The sequence below is a fragment of the Brienomyrus brachyistius genome, chromosome 13 (genome assembly GCF_023856365.1).
Source record: "Brienomyrus brachyistius isolate T26 chromosome 13, BBRACH_0.4, whole genome shotgun sequence".
In the NCBI taxonomy this organism is placed as follows: Eukaryota; Metazoa; Chordata; class Actinopteri; order Osteoglossiformes; family Mormyridae; genus Brienomyrus; species Brienomyrus brachyistius.
The window spans coordinates 19,531,257-19,553,451 of NC_064545.1; the positions used below are offsets into that span (position 1 = coordinate 19,531,257).

General features: G+C 47.9%; 1 protein-coding gene across 1 annotated transcript; it reads left to right on the forward strand.

Annotated features, from left to right (window-relative positions):
- Positions 1 to 88: 88 nt before the first annotated feature.
- Positions 89 to 21,154, forward strand: ttc17 (tetratricopeptide repeat domain 17). Its single transcript, XM_048973274.1, has 25 exons — positions 89 to 284; positions 848 to 937; positions 1,574 to 1,743; positions 2,378 to 2,489; positions 2,875 to 3,006; positions 5,321 to 5,430; positions 6,347 to 6,494; positions 6,618 to 6,757; positions 6,884 to 7,044; positions 7,146 to 7,255; positions 8,566 to 8,712; positions 10,150 to 10,265; positions 10,658 to 10,796; positions 11,952 to 12,023; positions 12,527 to 12,751; positions 12,885 to 13,071; positions 14,558 to 14,695; positions 15,677 to 15,939; positions 16,028 to 16,181; positions 16,795 to 16,915; positions 17,704 to 17,863; positions 17,966 to 18,049; positions 18,327 to 18,446; positions 18,627 to 18,770; positions 19,770 to 21,154. Exons 1-25 carry the CDS (start codon positions 126 to 128, stop codon positions 19,899 to 19,901), a joined length of 3,534 nt encoding a protein of 1,177 aa, XP_048829231.1. The 5' UTR covers positions 89 to 125; the 3' UTR covers positions 19,902 to 21,154.
- The last annotated feature ends 1,041 nt before the right edge of the window (positions 21,155 to 22,195 follow it).

The window sequence follows — 22,195 nt, forward strand, 5'->3', positions numbered from 1 at the left end:
CAATGCGTTTAGGTGTCAGTTGAATGAATTGACCCGTTTATATTGGCCGGTATTCCTTCTCACGCGACGCATATACGTATTTCCGTTTCCGGTTTTAATATGCGCCTGCAAAGCAGAGAGAAAAAATGGCGGATCACAGGAGGAGCTGCTTAGGGTCCCGGCGACTTTTCGGTTTGCGACAGACAGTCATGGTTATGTTTGCCATTGTTGGCTTTCTTTCTGTCGAGCCCGGAAGCGCCACGACTCATTGGGTTGTGACGGAGGATGGGAAAATTCAACAGCAAGTACGATGCCAGCCTTATTTTCTCGACAGTTTAGCGCAGGGTAGCCAATTAGCCAGCTAGCCGATCGATGACCGTCAAAATAGCATTGGTTGGCTGGCTGGATAACTGGGTAACTATAACAGTGGCACAAAACAAACCTAGTCAATGTCGACTGTTGTACGTGGAACCTCTATTAAATTGTTGCATGCAGAGGGGTTCAAAGATGTGGTTATATCTGGACGTGATTTAATCAGAGGTGTTTATATAAGGTTCTACACACAACAATGTATTTTTGAAAGAAATTTAATGGTAACTCTGTCGTTCATTTGAAAAGTTTCCAAAACAGGTATGCATCTGTATTACTTAATAAAAATGTACCCATCGTTCAAAATGACGCCGGCTGCATACAGTCTAACATTTTCTATTAGATACGCGAACCTCCGTTATCCGTGTACCTAGATCTAGTAGTATGGCTTGTACGTAATGAAGTACAAATTAACTTTAACGTTTACAATTTAACTTTTGATCATCAACGCAACTTTGGTCCAAGGTTAGCTGATTTAACCCGGCGTCTGGTTTTGTAGGTGGATTCGCCCATGAACCTGAAACACCCACACGATCTTGTTATTTTCATGAGACAAGAGACCCGTGTGAACTACCTCAAGGACCTGGAGGTAAAATGCACCTGCAGTGGTTAAGGAAGTTTATCCATCCAGTTTGCGTACCTGCTTGTCTTAACAGACATTTTCCTCTTATTTTCTAACCTTGTACTTTTGGCATGGCACCTGACCAGAGATGAAAAGTTCAGGTCCAAAAAATACAAATCTAGATCAAGATTTTGTTCCAACTGGCCAGTTAAGTATACAGGGACACAGTCACAGAGTACTCAGGTAGTTGGTTGAAACAAAACCTTGGCCTGGATTTGTACTTTCCTGATCTGAGTTTTCCACCCCTACTTCTGACCCAAATTGCTTGAATAGGGGAGAGTTTTATGGAACAGCGATTTTGGAGAACTGTGCCTGTTAATCTAATTATCTATTACTGATATAACTCTGAACAGTCTTTGGTGATGACTGACATAGGTCCTTTTTGCCTTTGAAAAACATTTGTATTTTGGGGTTCTTTAAGTAATTACTGGGGGCAGTGATATTTACAGTGATGTTTTACGTGAGTATTCTTCTGTTGCTGGGATTGAAGTAGATGAATTTAGGCCTTTCGTTTTAGTAGCAATCTCTTGTCTGCAAAAGCTGCTTCACAGCTGTAGTACTAGTCCTGCCTAATTCACCATCCCCACCCCACGTTTGGTGCAGAAACAGCTTGTCGCCCAGAAGATCCACATTGAGGAGAATGAGGATCGGGATACTGGGCTGGAGCAGCGGCATTACAAGGAGGACCCTGACTGCGTGACGGCCAAGGTGCCTCTGGGGGACCTGGACCTGTACGATGGCACTTACATCTCTTTGGAAAGCAAAGACATCAGGTAAGATGTACCTGAAGCTCAATCTGACACAACCAGGGGCTGTTCCATGAAGCAGCATTTCTAAGTTGGCCGAGTGAAGTCAAGATCATCCAATAGGAATGCTCCTTACGTAAACTCTAATTGGACGATTATAACTGAAACATCCACGATTATGCTGATAACACTAAGGCTGAGCATGACGTTGTGCCCCAAAGACTGTTAGTTTAATTCCCGTTTAATGTAATTTTATTGGATGAAGGTAACACAGTGTTTAAAGACAAGGATCAAACGCTCGTTTTTTGGGGGATACATTTCTGTTTCTGGATATTCTGCATCTTCAGCGTCCTTCCCAGCTGAATGAATTGGTGACAGTGAGCTGCTTGTGGTAAGATGTGATCGTCAGGATGTCATACTCTGGCTCTTTAGCTGAGGGGACAGTTGTTTTGACGGTAGTGCAGTTTCATTTAGTTTGCCCTGTTTTGGTTCCCGAAGGCCTGGTACTCCAGGTCAGAACTTGGAAGCCACTGCGTAGAGGTAGAGAGTTGACGAGGCTTGTTGTGGAAAACCCATCCGTCAGCCATATGTGTGTTTTTTTTTCCCTGTGTTTGAATCTTGGGAATTTTGTGTGAGAGGAATATGTCCTGATTCCCGGCAGCCCGGAAGATTATGTGGATTTCCGAGCACCATTACCTCCAGGGCTGGAGAAGCCGGATTGCGGCAGGATTCTCGAGCTGCCGTACAGCATCCATGCTTTCCAGCACCTGCGGGTGAGCTGCCCGGCGACGGGATCCAGAGCAGCTGGTTAGCGGACAGATGCTAAATGGCTAGCAAAGGCTTATTTCCTCAGTGTCCTGTGTTCTTTGGGACCCACGCAAATAGAGATGAAGCGACGGCTAAAAATAATTTGTCTAAAGTTGTCTAAGAGAATACATGAACTATAAAAAGAGTATTTAACATTTTAATGGATGGTGTGTTCAGTTAATCAGAAGCCGAAAGACAGCAGGGACTTGTCTGTGGGGGAGGGATAGCAGGAAAACAAGCAGGGAAGTGGGGCACGAGGACTGAGTTAGAGAACCTCTGGTTTAGATAGTAGTTATTAACAGTGCAGTTCACCATGCTCACCAGGATGACACATGAGTACTGTGTCCACAGGGCATACAGGAGCGTGGGAACCTGACGTCCCCACTGCTCTCCAAGGAGGACCCCATCTTCAGCGCCCTGTCCAATAAGCTGGGTCGCAGCGTGGACGAGGCTGGCCACCGGATACACCAAGGTTTGCTCAGGGTAAGGTCACGCCAGCGTGTGCTTTAGCTCAGTCATGCTTGGCTTTATACACATTCATCAAACCAGATCGTACCTGAATCACGAAGGGTGAGGGGTGGGTTCTGGAAGCTTCTGTATGGCGCCCGCGTCTCATTCTCTGTTCATCCAGTCCGGCTTTAACTGGGTGGCGGTGCAGTGGCTGTGCTGTCAGGACTTTCAAACACCGTTTAATTTGGCCTGGTGAAGATCCAGGGTCCAGATGCTTGCTGAACATAGAATGTGGGAGTGCTGATGTTGAGCTTGATTTGGGTCTGTCCTGTGCGCTGCTACCCATTGATGTAATGGGATGGTTTTTAGCAGAGTAACATTTCAGTGTAATATATATATATGTAAACTCAGCAAAAAAAGAAACGTCCTCTGACTTTCAACTGTTTTTACTTTCAGTAAACTTAATGTGTAAATAAATGTATTGGTATGAACACTAAGAGTCAACACCATAAGACATAAACTAAAAATGTTTCACAATGTGTCCCTGAATGAAGGGAGGCTCAGAATCAAAAGTACCAGTCAGTATCTGGTGTGGCCACCAGCTGCTTGAAGTACTGCAGTGCATCTCCTCCTCATGGACTGGACCAGATTTGTCAGTTCTTGCTGTGAGATGTTACCCCACTCTTCCACCAAGGCACCTGCAAGTTCCTGGACATTTCTGGGGGGAACGGCCCTAGCCCTCACCCTGCGATCCAACAGGTCCCAGACGTGCTCAATGGGATTGAGATCCGGGCTCTTCGCTGGCCATGGCAGAACACTGACATTGCTGTCATGCAGAAACTCACGCACAGACCGAGCAGTATGGCTGGTGGCATTGTCCTGCTGGAGGATCATGTCCGGATGAGCATGCATAAAGGGTACCACATGAGGGAGGAGGATGTCTTCCCTGTACCGCAATGACAACAAGCTCAGTCCGATGGTGATGTGATATACTGCCCCAGACCATGACGGACCCCCCACCTCCAAATCGATCCCGCTCCAGGGTACAGGCCTCGCCGTAACGCTCATTCCTTCGATGATAAACACGAATCCGTCCATCACCCCTGGTGAGACAAAACCATGACTCATTAGTGAAGAGCACTTTTTGCCACTCCTGTCTGGTCCAGCGAAGGTGGGTTTGTGCCCATAGGTGGCGTTGTTGCTGGTGATGTCTGGTAAGGACCTGCCTTACAACAGGCCTACAAGCCCTCAGTACAGCCTCTCTCAGCCTATTGCAGACAGTCTGAGCACTGATGGAGGGATTGTGTGTTCCTGGTGTGACTCGGGCAGTCGTTGTGGCCATCCTGTACCTGACACGCAGGTGTGATATCCGGATGTACCGATCCTGTGCAGGTGTTGTTACACGTGGTCTTCCACTGCGAGGATGATCAGCTGTCCTTCCTGCCTCCCTGTAGTGCTGTCTTAGGCGTCTCACAGTGCGGACATGGCCCTTATTGCCCTAGCCACATCAGCAGTCCTCATGCCTCCCTGCAGCTTGCCCAATGCACGTTCACGCAGATGAGCAGGGACCCTGGGCATCTTTCTTTGGGTGTTTTTCACAGTCGGTAGACAAGTCTCTTTAGTGTCCTGCGTTTTTAGACCTGTGACCTTAAATGCCTACTTTCTGTAAGCTGTTAAGGTCTTAACGACCATTCCACAGGTGCATGTTAATTAATTGATTATGGTTAATTGAACATGCATGGAAAACATTGTTTAAACCCTTTACAATGAAGATCTGTGAAGTTATTTGGATTTTTACAACATTATTGTTGAAATACACAGTCCTGAAAAAGGGCCGTTTCTTTTTTTGCTGAGTATATATATAAAGATATACTTATGACTTATGCGACTTACCACTGATCGACTTTACAACTCTTCCGAGACCACAAATATGTGGCCACAGTGTATGACAGTTTCTGCCCTAACCCCTGGTAGCAATGAATTGAGAAAATGGTGATAAAAAGTTAAAGATACGGGCTCAGGGAAGCTCGTTAGTCACGATGTCCTGTGTGTGTGTGACAGGCAAACAATATGACCTTAAGGTTATATTATTTTATTATACAGTGTACTATACATATATAACTTTTGCACATAAAGGGCCAGCTTATGACCGGATGACTGATTGCGGTCGCCGATGACCTGTATTTTGTAAGCGCTGTTAATAAGTTTTATGACGGGTATTGTCATAACTTCCAAGCACACCACGACGTATAAATGCAGGACGAATGTGTGTGGCTGTTTTTAACTGAGTGGCAAACTGTCCAATGGGAAGGTGCAGAAGTCCATTGTTGTCCCTCCTTCCTCACAGAACTCTTCCTCCTGGGTGCTTTACAACCTGGCGTCTTTCTATTGGCGTATAAAGAATGAACCCAGGCACGCGGTGGACTGCGCGGTCCGGGCCCTGCACTTCTCGCCCAGGTAGTTGTGCTGTGCCTTTGTTCCGTGTGATTTAATTCTGATCCTTATTGGTCGTTGTTGATGCGCAGTGTTGTAAACGCTGAGAATGCCTATGACCACCTAACTGTTCCGCAGAATGAAACTGAAACCACCGTGCATATTTTAATCATCTTAGCTTCTGTGCAGGATTTATTAACCAGAATATCGTGCAGAGCTCACAAATTAGCATGTTAATGTAGGTGGATGCATTTAGGAGTTGCTGTGGCTCACTTGTCTTTCTGCAGGAATCCGTTTAACCCCACCCCCCCATGCTTGACCACTTTCAGTTCACACCCTGAGCATAAATCGCTGCCTTAGCAACGCTTTTGTTTCCATTTCCCATCCACCCTCCTCTGCCCCCATTTTCCCTTTTGCCGGTGTGATATAATAATTACATCATTTCTTCAAAGCGCTTAACTTGGGGCAGACAATGAAAAATACACTTCTTGAAGGTCTTGAAGTGTCATTATCTTGTAAAGCCATATATAAACACACTGTCCACCCTTTGTGATATTTAGCGAGACTCAGCATGTCGTGATGTCTATGATCTAGATCAGTTTTTGTATATTTTCATCCAGGAAACCCCATACTACAATCTATGTAGCAGTTTTATGGATGATAGTGGAAGATGTTTCCTTGTTTGGGTAATAATATGGATTTTGTTAGCGCTAAAAAAATCTCCAAGGAGGTGGGTCTCTTGGGTCAGGTTTTGGAAATCCCACAGGAAACTCCCCCAGGGGTCCCGTGGCGGTATTCCCCTCCACGTGCCTGTTCTGTACATTCATCCTGCTTCATGTCTTCTGGCGCCATCTGCTGACCGGAGCTGTGTAGCTCAGCCCGTGAAGCACTTGAGGGTAGGGAGATGGCATCGCTGAGCGTGTGGCATTTGCGTCCGCAGGCAGCACAAGGACGTGGCGCTGCTGAATATGGCCAACGTCCTGCACCGAGCTCACTTCTCTGCGGACGCCGCCATTCTGGCTCACGCCGCCTTGGACCTCACGGCTGACCTCTTTACCAGCCACTACACGCTGGGGAACATCTACGCCGTGAGTGGGCGGCTCGCACCATGGCGCGGACCCTGTGGGCGCTTGTGTGCTCTGGTCGCCGCTGTGGCCGGGTGCCCTGTGTCCTGTCTGGTCACCACCCCCTTGCCCTTTGTCTCCATACAGATGCTGGGGGAATATAACCATTCAGTGCTCTGCTACGACCAGGCCTTGCAGTCACGCTCTGGGATCGAGCAGGCGCTGCGTCGCAAGCACGCAGTCCTCTGCCAACAGAAGCTGGAACAGCGACTGGAGGCCCAGCATCGGTAAGCGGGGGGCGTGGGCATGACTTCCACCTCTTCTCCATCCTCGTCCTTCTTCCTTATCACGCGGTCCACACCGCTGAGCGTGTATGCAGGGGGAGAGGCTTACGTACAGCGTCACCCACGCAGGTCCCTGCAGCGCACTCTGAACGAGCTGAAGGAGTATCAGAAGCAGCACGACCATTACCTGCGTCAGCAGGAGGCTCTGGAGAAACACAAGCTCATTCAGGAGGAGCAGATCCTGCGCAACATCATCCACGAGACGCAGATGGCCAAGGAAGCTCAGCTGGGTGAGGGAGGAGCCCCTCAGTCCACATCACAGCCGTTATCATTCTGCCGATACGGGCTCAGGGAAGCTCGTTAGTCACGATGTCCTGTGTGTGTGTGACAGGGAACCACCAGGTGTGTCGCTTAGGCCAGCAGGGCTGGCTCCGGTGCCCATTCGACCTGCCCGTACGTTACCATCGTGGAGATGTCTTTGAGAGCGTTCACTCAATTCAGGTGACTCTCGCTGCTACCCTCCCTCATTTACTCTCTCTTTGGAAAAAGTTGTCCAGACTGTCAGTTCTCACAGGGGTTACACAAAATAAATCCCAGTGATGTTTGCCCTAAAGCAGGGGTGGGCTATCTTATCCAGAAAGGACTGTTAGGTATGCAGGTTTTCGCTGCAGCTCCCTAAATAGATTACTAATTAGAGGACTGATCGGCTGAAGAGTCCTCACACCTGGGTTTGAACAGCTGACAAAAAGGTTATCCCAAAAACATGTACACACACTGGCCCTCTGCGGATAAGACTGCCCAGCCCTGCTGTCAAGAGTGGACAGATGTTTCATGCACGTTGTGGTAACAATTATTTCTTATAAGCCACTAATAGGTGCTTTCCCACCGGAGTTCAGAAACCTAGTATCTGGTTCCGACTTCCTGGGCCATCTTGACCCTGGAACTTGTACAGTTCCTGGCCGCTTCCACGTGTTGCTGTCTCACCGCACAACAGGAACTGTGAGCTTTATGCTAAATAAGCCTAAGAGACACAAAAACTCCTAGGTTAAGCTTCACGCATAATTTCACCATTTCACTCCAAAACAAAGGAGTTAGTGAGGGGATTGATTGCATGGTCCAAAGATACAGGACAAATTGCGTTTCATGTTGTTTCAAAACGGGACATTTATTTACATGTTTATAATTCATTATTAAATCTGGCCAGCAGATCGATCTTTTATTTCCCACAGAATAAAAGCAATGCAATGTTATTCTGCTAATAAGTGCTGGCAAGATTCACCATCGGCGATATTAAAGAAAATTATTTCGGTTATTGATTAAATTTTCTGATGCAAAAATATGGAGATGCAAGCAAAAAAATGTATTCATTAATGCATTAAATGTAACTCATATGAAAATAATTCAATCTAGATGAATAATTTCATCTACTTACATCTTTTTTTTTCCCTCACTTCTGCGTAACCTCCAAATTAGTGGCAGTGCTTTTGGTCAATCACTCAGCAAAGTTTATCGCTTTCTGGTACAGCAATAAGTGCCTACGCCTGAGTAGGGACGCAAAAATGAAAAAAGGTTCCGGGAACTACATTCAGACAGTTCCTGCGATAGGAATGCGACAAATACTTGAAAAGGTTCTGGTTCCTGAAAAATGTTCCTGCGGTGGGAAAGTGGCTAGCGTGTTGCTAGTCCTCGCTTTGTTTTTATCGGCGGTGTCTGTCGATAACTTTGTTTCTATAGCACTTTGCATTAAACAGGCTTCCTCAGGCACCCGTTTCCTGAATATCTGACACCCCCCCCCCCCCCTTTGTGTGCAGTTCGGCGATGGGATGTCTGTGGCTGGTAGTACGGCCATGAGTTCAGAACTCACCCTCAACGAGACACGACAGCTCCAGCCCTTCGCCTCTGTTTCGGGGGGAGAGGAACTCGCCTCCCTCTGGGACAGGGAGGCCTCATCTTCGGCGGTGAGCACAGTGTGCATGTGAGAGGAAGAGGGGGAGCGTGAGACGGGATTGTCAGTGCGTGAAAGTGCGTGAGGTAATTGTGTGTGTGTGTGTGTGTGTGTGTGTGTGTGTTGCACGGAAGGCAGCTAGGTTCTCTGACCTCACACTACGTTTTCAGCTGTGACTTTGGTGATCTTGATGACTGTTCCTCAGTGACTGTAGTGAGCTCTTCGCACGTAGCGTGTTAAATAACGAGCGTGAACCTGCACGCCTTGTCAGGCGGCTAATTACCGCGGGAGATGGTACTCGCTGGCATGCGGGCAGGTGCGGCGCCGGGCTGGACGTCAGCTGTCAGCGCTGACGCACCGCGGACGTGGGCAGGCGTCTTCGCACATCCCCAGCGCGTTCCAGCTGGGCTGGGGGACAGGCAAATTTGCCGAAAAATCAGTTCGCGTAATCTCGACGAGTTTTTGCAGATTCGTTTTTAGCGCTTAACTGTGCTCCATGAGGTGTCCTAAGATGGCCAAGTTGCTAAAACAGTGACAGTAACCAGTGGGCTTTGATGGTCTTCATCATTTCTTTCTCAAGTCCAGTGGTTCTCAAAGTCGGTCCTCGGACCCCACTGCCCTGCTTGTTTTCCAGCTATCCCTGTCCTACACACGAGTCCCAACTGTCTTTCAGCTTCTGATTGACTGAACACACCTGATCCAGGTAATCAGCAGTGTGTAGGGCAGGGATAGCTGGAAAACAAGCTGGGCAGTGGGGCCTGGGGACCGAGTTTGAGAACCACTGCATTAGCCTGATGTGGGAGGCATTTTGACTTTCGCATTTTGTGATACATACTACGTTTGACAGCCTTAAAGGGGTAGTTCAACCCAAAACTGAAAAAGATATATCTTAGACGGACTTCAGTGCTATTTATCCATCTAGGTTGTTCTGCTGGGAGCTGCCTAATTTTGGAGATATCGACCATAGAAATGTCGGCCTCCTCTCGAATATAATGGGAGTGAATGGCATTCTTTCTGTGGCGATTTAAAGCACCAGAAAAATGCATTTGGAAAATTCAACAGCGGTGTCTCTTAGCAGAAATCATGACCTGGATATTGATGATAATCCACGGACTTTGCAGTGAGCAGTTTAATGTAGGAATTATTTTCTTCCTCCGAACTCCACACCAGTTGTATCACTCGGAAACTAGGCAACTCCCAGCAGAACACCCTAGATTGATAAGATAAGATGATCCTTTATTAGTCCCACAAGTGGGAAGTCGCATCGTCATGGCAGAAAGTGGACAGTACAAGATAAGAGCAGCAAAAATTGAAAACAATAGGTGGCACTAAAACCCATCCATGCGTATTTTTCTCAGTTTTGGGGTACGCTGCCACTTGTCCGAGTGTCCAGTTGTACTGCGTCCGGTGTGTTGTGCGGACACTCACAGCCAGTGGTGTCTCCAAGCAGGAGAGCCAGGCTGAGTTGTGGCCGAGGAGAGCGGACTGTGCCGGCCGATTCCCAGCTGTGCCCCCGGCTCACCTGCTACCCACCTTTTACCCCGAACCTGAGACCCGTGGCTTCAGGTGAGGAGTATGGAGGTTGTTCCCTGGACCCCAGGATGATGTCGAATTCAGGTTGATGTGTGAACAGTGTCTATCTACGCGAACTGCACCCAGCTCAGACACACCCTTGGTTTCCCAAAGTCTTTAACCTTCTCACTCCCTTAGGAGATATTTATGGATTTCATTGAATGTTTAATTTCACCCAATTCTTGTCTCTACAACGCTATTTAACAGTTTACAGTAATGCTTTCTGGAAATACTTATCTGTGATCTAAACTTAGAACCTGAAACTTACTTATTACTTGGAAAATGAGTATTTAGTATGATATAAATTAGTAAATAATTTTTGATCCATGCATTTGAAATTCCCTGGAGCCTCTGTGGCCTCTTAGTGTGTATAACCTTTCTCCCAGGCTTCGCAGCATACTGTACAAGGATATGTCCCCAGCAACTGTCCCAGTTACCCCAAGCTGTGGGCCTGGCCCCCAACCTCTTCCCCAGGACCTGCCACTGTCAGTGGGCCGGCAGCTTCCAGACCCCCAGGCCTCCCAGGTGAGCCCCAGTAGCTCAGGTGCCTGCATAGTTTGCGGTGGCCTCTGACTGGCCAGGGTTTACATTTGGAGTCGTCTTATTTACCTTTCTCCAAATTGATTCAGCAGCTCCTTCAAGGGTACAACAGCAGACTCCTCTTGCAGGATCAGGATGTTCTTGAGCTAGGTGTAACTCTGTTAGGAAAGGAAGGAAGCAGTGTTTGTTGAAGTGGGAGCTCAGATGTGAAACATTGATCCAAAATTGGCACTCCTCTTGTAATCTAGGCTTGTAAATATTATTACGTCAGTAAGTGTTCGGTCGATCAGTGGTAGCCCGTGGTTTAAAACACTGTCTTTCGGCTGTGTGGCCCAGAAAAATATGGATAGGGGAATGAATGTCCAGGATGTTGAGGGCTGTGTCCTGTGCTTGAATAGGCACTTGACTCACCGTGGTTCCATATATCTAGTTCTGCTATAATGTAACTGATGCATTTCTTTGATGCAGTATTGCTTAAAGTAATACACAGGATAATGGAAAAATTAAGGTTACTAGAATACACAAATCACCCAAATGCCTCACCAGAACTTTACTATACTCAATAATTTCAAATTACGAAATAAGATCAAGCTTTTTTTTTTTTTTTTATGTTGAACGCCTCAGTTTTTGTTACAAGACCCTTTTTAAACACTTTTTGTTATGGACACTCGCGTAGCAGCAGAACTCTGGAGTATAAAATGGCTGATGTGTTGGGCGGGGCCTTCTGTGTGACCTGTGACGTCATGATGTGTTGGGCAGAGTGTATTGTGTTTTGACCAATAACATTAGAATATGTTGGGCGGGGCCTTCTGTGTGACCTGTGACGTCATGATGTGCTGGGCAGAGTGTATTGTGTTTTGACCAATAACATTAGAATATGTTGGGCGGGGCCTTCTGTGTGACCTGTGACGTCATGATGTGCTGGGCAGAGTGTATTGTGTTTTGACCAATAACATTAGAATATGTTGGGCGGGGCCTTCTGTGTGACCTGTGACGTCATGATGTGCTGGGCAGAGTGTATTGTGTTTTGACCAATAACATTAGAATATGTCGGGCGGGGCCTTCTGTGTGACCTATGACGTCATGATGTGTTGGGCGGGGCCTTCTCTGCTAACATGTGACATCGCGCCGTGTCTCCAGGTGCTTCTGTCTCGCTGCGGCGGCCTCAGCTTGGACCAGGCCGGATCGCTCATAGCCCAGGCTCTGGAGATGGTGAGACACCCCCAGGGGACTTCAGAATGCCTATTGAATCCTATTGTTAATCCATCAAAGTTTTAATCTTTCACTGCCTCTGGCCCAGAATATTGAAATGGATTGGAATATTGGGTTGGATTGAAATGGGTTGGAATATTTGCAAAGTGTTTGAAATGGAAAAATTGGTCTGCAGTATTGTGACAAGAAGTATGGGTTTATATTCTCCCAGTTTGTCCAACCTCTTATTCTGTAGTAGCGTATCAAACGATACTGCAGATATCGAAAGCTCTGGTCCCGTACAGTAAGACAAGGTAATTGGCTTAGTAGTTCAGGAATATCTGTGGCGTTTGGTCTCTCAGACTTCTTTCAAAATCGGACAGCAGTTTTATCGAAGTAGAACAATCTCACCTTGAACAGCACATTAGCTCCCAAACTCTGGGAAGGGCGATCAGGTAACACTCATTTGTTTCACTGTGGAAAAATGAACTAAAATAATGGCAAGATGTCTCCCCTCATGACAGTCTAGCGCCCCCCGGTGGCTCGTGCAAAATGAGGCGGCACTGTTCTGGCGCGCCAAGGGGAACGCCACCCGTGCACTGTCCTGCCTGCGCCACGCCCTGCGCGCGGCCCCACCGCAGCATCGTGACCTCTGCCTGGTGAATGCCGCCAATCTGCTGCTGCACCATGGACTGCCAGAGGAGGCCGACCCTCTACTGCGGGAGGCTTTGGCTCTCAATGCTTCTGAGGTATCGCCACTAGGGGGCGCCCTTTTGCACTTGCGACACGTAGAGTCGAAGCAAGCGCTATACTGGGTAGATTCTGATGTGCCTGGTCAAAGGAGACCAAACCTGACCCCTGGTCACCTCTCCACCTCCCCAGCCTCTGTCCTTGCTGAGCCAGGTCACCATGTACCTCTCCCAGGGGAACCTCACGGCCGCACTGGGAGCGTTTCGCCGTGCTCTGTCCCTGCAGGCCAGCTGTGGGCAGTGTCGCGCCAGCCTGCCCCTCCTGCGCTGCCTGCAGTTCTACCCGTTCCTGTACAACCTGACACGCCCCCCATGTCCCGGTAAGCCCCTCCCCCCAACTGGGCCGAGTCTAAACTGTGACATGTATCGGTTTTAATGGAACTCTCGTGTCGATTGTGCTAAATACGACGGCAAAACGCCTTCAGTGCAGAGCAGGTTGTGGCCCCGCCTACCCCAGTCAGCTTTGGATGTCCACAGCTTATGGGTGTTTAGTGTGGGTGTGGCTCGCAAAGGCTCCACCCCAAAGAGACTGCTCTTCAGAGCCCCAGGAACCTGCAGCACACACGCCTTTCCCTCCCTGCCCTTGCCCTCCGTATCACCTCCCCGTGATCTCCATCACACTCCTCGAGCTCCTTCATGCTCCTTGGTGGGGAGATTCAAGCCCTGGGACCTCGATTCGTTTCAGCTCCTACTACCCCCCCCCCCACCCCTCCAGTCCTTGCCTTTGCGCAGACGCTCCCCCCATCCTTCCACGGCAACCTGACCCGCTAAACCCCTGGTGATGGGCGAGGGGGGGTGGGGGGGGTTAGATCAAGGCTTTGAAGCCAGAGGAGAAATCAGGCGCTCAGTAATTGAAGTGGCTAAAAATAGCACCTTCCTTATTTAGCTTGCAGACTGCTTTATTTTTTGCACCGGAGTGGAAGGGCTGATCGTGCCCGACGCATGCAGGCGTCTCGCGCCACCCGGCCGCATGTGCCCCGAAACGTGCTGTTGTCACCTCCTCCTTGCAGCTCTCGCCCATGTGACCTGCCATGACATCGCATGGCACCCGTCTTTCCATGCCGATCAGCGGACTTCCCGGTAGCCAATGAATGTGTGGGGATTTATACACTGCCTGCCCAAAAAAAACAGGACTCCATTTGAATTTTTAGTTGGACGGCCTTTAGCTTTCATTATGGCACACATTTGTCATGGCTTTCTTTCCACAGGCTTATGCAACATCTCACCTTTTATTTCCATCCAGATTTGCATTCGTTTCTCACCGAGATCCTGTACTGACAAGCGAGTTGAACCTCCATAAAGCCTCCTTCAGCACATCCCAAGGACCTTCAATAAGGTCAAGGTCACAACTTTGTGGTGACCAAGTCATACGTGAAAATGATTCCTCATGCTCCCTGAACCACTCTTTGACAATTCGAACCCAATGAATCTTGGCATTATTGTCCTGGAATATGCTCATGCCAACAGGGAAGCTGATTGCTGATGGATGGAGGTGTAACCTGGCCAGTCAGTATATTCAAGTTGTCAGCTGACTTTATTGCTGTATGACGTTGCTGAGCTGTAATAATGATCCAGTCATTGGCTCTTATTTGCTGATATAAATTCAAATGGGGACCTTTTATTGGCTGGGCAGTGTACCATTGCATCTATAAAACTAAATTCTGATTGGTTCAAAGTGTTTATACATACGATATGAGGACATTAGGCGTTCAGGATGCCATCGATCAGAGCTGTCTCCGCAAACATCCGTGCGTGTGTGTGTGTGTGTGTGTGTGTGCGCACTTGTGCACGCACACCTGTGTGCAGATGGCTCTCGGTGCGTCGAAGAAGACCCTGAGCTGCTGCAAGAAGGGGAGGCCAGACACACTGGGGAAAACGCAGACCACGGAGCGGCGGTCCAGCCTGTGTCCATCCAGACCGATGAGGACCCCCTCCTCTTCAAGAGTAAGACCCCTTTCTCACATCCGCCTGGATTCTGGCGTCACTGCAGTCTGTCCCAACGTCTGAAACAGGTGGTCAGCCTGCAGTTTATGCTGATTCACACACCTTACAGCGGAGTATGTCTGGAGATGCCAACTAGCGCATGATACAATACTCATCAAGGTACTGTTGTCGCGATCTGATGCATCCCGATATCACCTAATCCCGATGGTTAACACTCGAATATTGAAATGATGGAACTGCAAAAATTTAAAACACGCCAAATTTAACTAACATTAGGCATTAATGGCCTTTAAGGTTGACTCAGTATCTTGAATAGTTGCTGCACACTTCAGGACGTTTTTGCATTGCAGCGCACTTGACATAGGCTACAAAAGCTGCACATTTGTCGCCAGCAAATTTAGAAAAAATGTACATTGAAACGTTTGACTCCACTACGGAGTTAAACGGTACTGCAACAATGGTGCTGCGCATGGGCTATTTGAAGGGGCAAAAAAATGGCGTGTTCTATATTGTGGACAGAGGTGGCTTAATGGTTAGGGAAGCGCACTTGTAATTGAAAGATTGCAGGTTCGAATCCCCGACCAGCAAGGTACCTCCCTCAAGCACTGCTCCATGTGTTGTACACGGGGTACTTTAATAGCACTATAGAAAGGCTGAATGGAATGGATTTGTAATGCAGGTTTTTCTCAAGATAATGCTAATTCAATGGTAATGCAACGTTGAGATTCTCACAGACGTGTTAGCAGAAATTAGCACATAGTACATCACGATGTACATCGTGTAGACAGTAAGTAAGCCTCCCTTCTTCCAAACCCGGTAACACCTTTACTGAGGCGACCGTTCTGCAGTGGGAAACCAAAGTGAGCTGGAGCTGTGCTGTAACTGGTCTTTCTTTGCGGCATGGCTAGGTTTCGGGCTCAGTTCCCATATGCCAGTGGAAAAGCGGCATTCATCTTTCTTTTGTTCTGTCCTAACCCTCAGCTCCCCAGGCAGTGGTACTTGATAGTAACGGGTCCGGGGAAGTCGGGCAGCAGGACAGAAATCATCGGCCAGAGGTGGAGGGTGAGGAGGAAGCACGGCAGCTGAAGGAGGAACTGATGGGGGCCTTTGAGGGGGCACTGGATGGAGGGGGTCCACGTGGCGACCTCAGGGGCATCCGTGTTCTGCAGAGCGATGGTGGCGCGGCCGGGCAAAGTGGTGGGCCCTGCTTCGGAAACTGTGAGGACGACGAGGGTGCAGAATGGGTACGTGGTCCATCAGCAGTGGGCTGATAACATGCATGGTCATCACTGGGGTGTTTAACATATATGGGGTGGTGGGATCTCTTTCCAGATCACATTCCAGGTGAAGCGAGTGCGGAAACCCAAGGCAGAGTCGTCAGAGAACGCGATCGGGGAGGAGGAGACAGCCCACCAGGGGGAGCCGCCCATCAGACAGTCCATCCTGGAGATTAGCGGGCCCACCATCCCCTCCCCAGGGCCATCAGGTATGTCCTGGCTCTGGCTCTGTCTGACCGGTGAAACTGGACAACATCCACTAAGTGGAGCTCCGCTGTGGGGCAGGTAATCACATGACCTCCATACCTGGCCTGGACATGATGCTAATGATAATGAACTAGCAAATATAATATAGACTATTAACTTTTGTTCCCGTATATTTAAATGAGATTAACAGCGTCCGTTCCTGATGTTGCACTAATATTACCAAAATAGCAAATGTATATTTTAAAAGAGATGATCAAAGTCAGTTCCCAATGTTGCACTGATGTCATGTCCAGCGCTATTGTGGACGTCATGTGACTTCAAGCCTCCTAATGAAGATAATGCTAACATTAGCATGAGCCCCTGTATGCTAACATTAGCATGAGCCCCTGTATGCTAACATTAGCATGAGCCCCTGTATGCTAACATTAGCATGAGCCCCTGTATGCTAACATTAGCATGAGCCCCTGTATGCTAACATTAGCATGAGCCCCTGTATGCTACGTAGCACTAACATGGCCGTGGTACTTATGCTTCTGAGCAGGTTCAGTTTAGGCTCAGGCCTGATTGTGTGACGCCACGTGTAAATTTTCGGCCTGACAAACTCTGGCCCTGCAGGACGATGGCGGGACTACGCGGGTCTGGGCTGGCCAGGTCCGGAGGAGTGCCAGCGAACACGACGGGTAGAGCTGACCACGGTGGCCAGCACCTGGCTGGCTGTGTCAGCCAAAAACATCGAGTGAGTGCCGGTGTGAGGCCGCCTGCCTGCACCGTAACACCAGTGTCTGCCTGCTGCTGTCTCGCTCACATCCATGTCCTGTACGGGGTAAAGAAACGAGAACTAGGGCATCTTCCAGGCAGCACAGAGCCAAAGCTCTTACTGTAAAAAGGCCAATTTTTCAGTCTTTTTTAATATATATCTACAGACTGTTACAGCCTTAGACATTAGTTAGTTTGTTATCTGAGTGGTTTGTTTGCTGGTTTGTTAGTTTGTTGGTTTTTGCCCATTCAAGCTTTCTCTAGATTAAGGACCGTATGTCCTGAGGGGTGTTTCCTGGGGTGTTTTTCTTCTTTATTTAAAATCTGGTTTAGTTGTAGTAGCACAGTTGGTTATATCATTTTTTACCTTTCCTCCAGAACACAGAATTCATATTTTTTATTAATGATTTTTGTTTTGAAATATGAAGAATTTGACATAGAATGTCATCCCTGCATGTCCTTCAGTCTTAGCATGTTTTAAAATAGTTTTTTCATAATATTTATGTTTTTAGTTAATATTAGGTATTAAAGTCCGAGATATTGTGATCAAGTAATAACTACATACCAGTTATATACGTATATTTTTTTTTAAACCTCGTGTATCTTTCTGAATGAAGTACGGCCTTGCAAAAAATAATAATGGCATTATTTTTTTCTTGGAAATCTGCACACATAGTCTCGGAGGAATTGACTTTGCCCCCACCCCAAACATCAGCTTCTTCAGGGGCCTTTTAATCTGACACGTATCTGCACTCCCCCCCCCCCCAGCATCACGGAGCATATCGACTTTGCCACGCCCCTGCAGGAGCCGGCGGCAGAGCCTGTGTGCAATGCCAACCTCGCCGCCAGCATGCATACCCTGGATCACCTGGGGGGTGTGGCTAACCGTGCGGGCATCCACTACACGGGCGAGAGCCAGCTTCGCGAGGTAGCCCCCCCCGTCCCCCCCGCCCGTCTTTTTGCCGGTTGCTCAGATCTCCGACCACCGGGCCGCACCCATCTGACAGCTTCTCCTGCCCCCTCTCTTCAGGTCCTGCAAAATCTGGGCAAGGACAAGTTCTCCCCCCAGTCCTTTGAGCTGGTGGGCACCCGCATCGCTAAGGTTCTAGAGAAGGTAGGTTATGTGATGCTGAGATAAGGTTCTAGAGAAGGTAGGTTCTGTGATGCTGAGATAAGGTTCTAGAGAAGGTAGGTTCTGTGATGCTGAGATAAGGTTCTAGAGAAGGTAGGTTCTGTGATGCTGAGATAAGGTTCTAGAGAAGGTAGGTTCTGTGATGCTGAGATAAGGTTCTATGCTCTAACCTTCCCGGGGAGGCCTTGTCATGTCATTGTGGCGTGCGGACTGTCCCGTCTTAAGTCCTTATAGTGTACATGTGTAATCTCTCCGTCAGAACCAAACGTCATGGGTGCTTTCCAGCATGGCTGCTTTGTACTGGCGGGTCAAAGGTCAAGGCAAACGAGCAATTGACTGCCTACGGCAGGCACTCAACCACGCACCACACCACATGAAGGTGAGTTTCTCCATGGCTGCAACTGTCCCTGTCACACTCTTCCCCCCCTAGTCCCATCTCTTCCTTTTTCATTTGTTTCTTGCATTCTGGATTCCCATTGGTCAGTGGTGCTGTCGCTCAGGGTAAAGTGACCAGACAATGCCAGCAATTGACGTAGGGCCCGCCTTACCCTCCCACCAGGATGTGCCGCTCATTAGCCTGGCCAACATCTTCCAGAACGCACGGCTGTGGGAAGATGCCCTGACCGTAGCTCGCATGGCCGTGGAGATCGCGCCGCACTTCGTCGTCAACCACTTCACCCTCGCCAACGTCTACATTGCCATGGTAAACTGCCTGAAACGGTCCAGCACTCTGAGGGAGCATTTTGTGGGTGTTTGGTGGGAAAATGTGGTCTGGGAATAAGTGAATTCCATCCCATTGGCGCTCTAGTGAGTTTGAGGATCTCCTTCGCTGAGGAAGTGATATGGAGGCCTTGACCCATGTCTGCATGTCTCTACCATCATCCAACTCAACAGTCTAGGGGTGGTACTAGCGGTCCATCATAATACCTAATGGAGATCTGAATGAGTTTTAGGTGGTCTACATATCATGGAAAGCGGGGGAATGCATATCTAAGCAAAGCTCTTCGCTTACTGGAAATTGTCGCGTATGAAGAAGGTGGTCATGTTACAGTTGAGCTGCACAATCCCACCCATCCTTTCTCAGCGTAACACTCCAGCTCGGCTCTTTTTCTGAGCGTAGTTGCTGGCAGTTAGTGTGTCTTCTGTGCAGGACTGTGTCGCTTCTCTTTAAGTCACAGGCCCAAGTTCTGTGGCAGGATGGTCACTTTTAGTGCTGTGGTTTTGTTCAGTCAGGTGGTAACATTCAGGTGTATTAAACAGAACTTTAGTGTAACATCCTTGTTTTATTTATTGGTTCCACACTAAATTTTGGACTTTCCAGGGTAATGAGAAAATGAAGATGCATTCTGAATATCGTGTCTCAAAGAGATGTACATATTTTCAGTCAAGGGTCATTTTGTCCACATTTGTTTTAACCTCTAACTCCTGTTACCATGCCAACTGACCCACCTTGTGGTGACGCTCAATCCCCTGTCCCCCACACTGAAGCTAGTGGCCCTAATCACATAGCCAATAGGAAGAGAGGCTTCTCTGTGATTCTACTAAGACAAGAAGACCACAGTAACTTCATGCCTACATATTTATGATGGAAATGTGTTTGAGGCTCCCTTGTGACCTTCTGCAGTCCATCATCGAGTGACCGCTGTGTAAACGTACTGCACTGAGCTTCTGATCCCATCCCTGCCCCTCTACTTGGCCACAGGAGGAGTTTGAGAAGGCCATGCGGTGGTACGAATCCACGCTGAAGCTGCAGCCGGAGTTTGCCCCGGCCAAGGACCGTCTGCGCAGCATCCAGTGTTACCTGCTCAACAAGAAGGAGCGACGGGCACCTTAGGGTGACCAGGAGACGTCGAGAGAGGACACACACACACACACACATATACACACACACACATACACACACACACAGACACACACACACAGACACACACAGACAGACACACACACACATACACACACACACAGACACACACAGACAGACACACAGACACAGACACACACACACAGACACACACAGACAGACACACACACACACAGAGACACATACATACACACACACAGACATAGACAGACAGGCAGACACATATATACACACACACACACAGACACACACAGACAGACACACACACACACACACACAGACACACATACATACACACACACAGACATAGACAGACAGGCAGACACATATATACACACACAGACACACACAGACAGACACACACACACACAGACACACACAGACAGAGACACATACATACACACACACAGACATAGACAGACAGGCAGACACATATATACACACACACAGAGACACACACATACACACACACAGACAGAGACAGACAGGCAGACACATATATATACACACACACACAGACAGACATATACATACATACACACACACATGCAACATGGCATTCATGTAATCCATTTTATTTCAAAAGCTCTCATTTTCCCTGTGGTGGTCAGAGTCATGTAGGCATCACATGTCTGTCAGATTTGCTCGTACATCGGACCTCGGAGTAAAACATTACACACTCTGCCCCTGAAACAAAATCCCCTTTCTATCCCTAAAGGCCTTTTTTGTCTATAAGCATTTTTGTCTTGACTCAGTTTAGCTGAGCAACAGTAATTTGTTGGGATTCTGGCAATAAAACACGTTGGGGTCCTGGGAGAGTGTGCTGGTCCTCAGTGACTTCAGACCCAGCGGTTGTCATGGTGACAGTGGCACGCTGCATTTGATACCTGTAGCCACTGGGCTTTGGGGGGGGGGGGGGGGCGGCAGGTGTCCCAGCATGGTTCAATCCCTAGCCATGCTGTTAAAAACACAGACTTTCCAACAACTCTGTTGGAAAAACTGAATATTCTTCATTGTGTGCCTGTGAGGGTGGGGGGCTTCACCTTGATTTTCAGAGTGTGTTCGTGGGTTTTATTTTTATTACGAAGCCCAGGTCAGCCTCAGTATCACTCACTATACCTCCTTTAGTTCCTGATGTTCATAAGGACCTTTTGGACCATGGTGTGGAAATGGGGAAGCTGTTAAGACCGAACAATAAAAGTTGTTTGTCCACGCTGGCAAGTTAAGTGTTTGTCAGCAGTTTTCTTTAGGTAAATATGGCTCAGAAAATAGGTTTACAAATGTTCTATGAAACAAGGTCTACATGTGTAATTAAGTTTCTTGAATTTGGCCAGTGGAGGTGGGTTCCATTTTGTCCGCAGGGTCTTTCAGAGTTTAAATCTCTCTCTGAGTTCCGGGGGTTTTTGCCTGACACGCGTGTGGCATACACTCGCTGTTCGCTCCCTCCCTCCTGCAATTTTTTCCCAAAAAAATCTCAACCCTTAGGCTGACTCTTCTCTACCTTCGCCTCCGTCAGTCCCCTGTTGCTGTGAAGGGGTGGGCCTTTAAAAACCGTCTTCCACAGTGTCAGCTTCGCGGTCAAACAAGGTGCGGTCAAGCAGGTTTGCCGATCTCGTATAAGGAGCCGTGGTCAGTGTGACACAAAGGGCTTGGGAATTACTTCACACACATTCTGAGCAATCTCCCTTTTCAGATCTCGTTCAGATTTAAGGACCTTTTACTTCTTAAATGTTCAGAATGCTCCAGGATACCGGGGACACTATAGAGGAATGCACTACTGCATCAATACGAGACTGTTAATTCATTTTCTAGTGAAAATGGAGATGATTGCATTGCTGTTACCATTAATAAATGAGACCAATGTAAAACTGCTTTGTCAGAGAGAAGAATACTGTTGAGTTCAAATGACAAAAAAATATGCATGTTGATCATCACCACAAAAGCGTTTCAGCTAACAAATCTGCACTGCTTGTCTCATCAGTGGGAAATGTATGGATGAGAAACCAGGATTGTTATGACACCAGTACATTTGAAGCTGTTAGCAAGTGTTTTGTTCAAGAGAGATGTCTTTTTTTCCCTAAATTGGCAAAAGATTGCTGAATTTGTAGCCAACAATTAATATGTTTCGTTCCCACAGCCACGTGACCATTCTACCGTTTCCAGGGAGATTCCTTTTCGTTTTTAATAGCCTTGTATACATTTCCGTTTCCATCCACTAGGAGGCAGCCTAAGACTTCCTTTCAGGCTTTTCTCGTTACTAAGGTTAT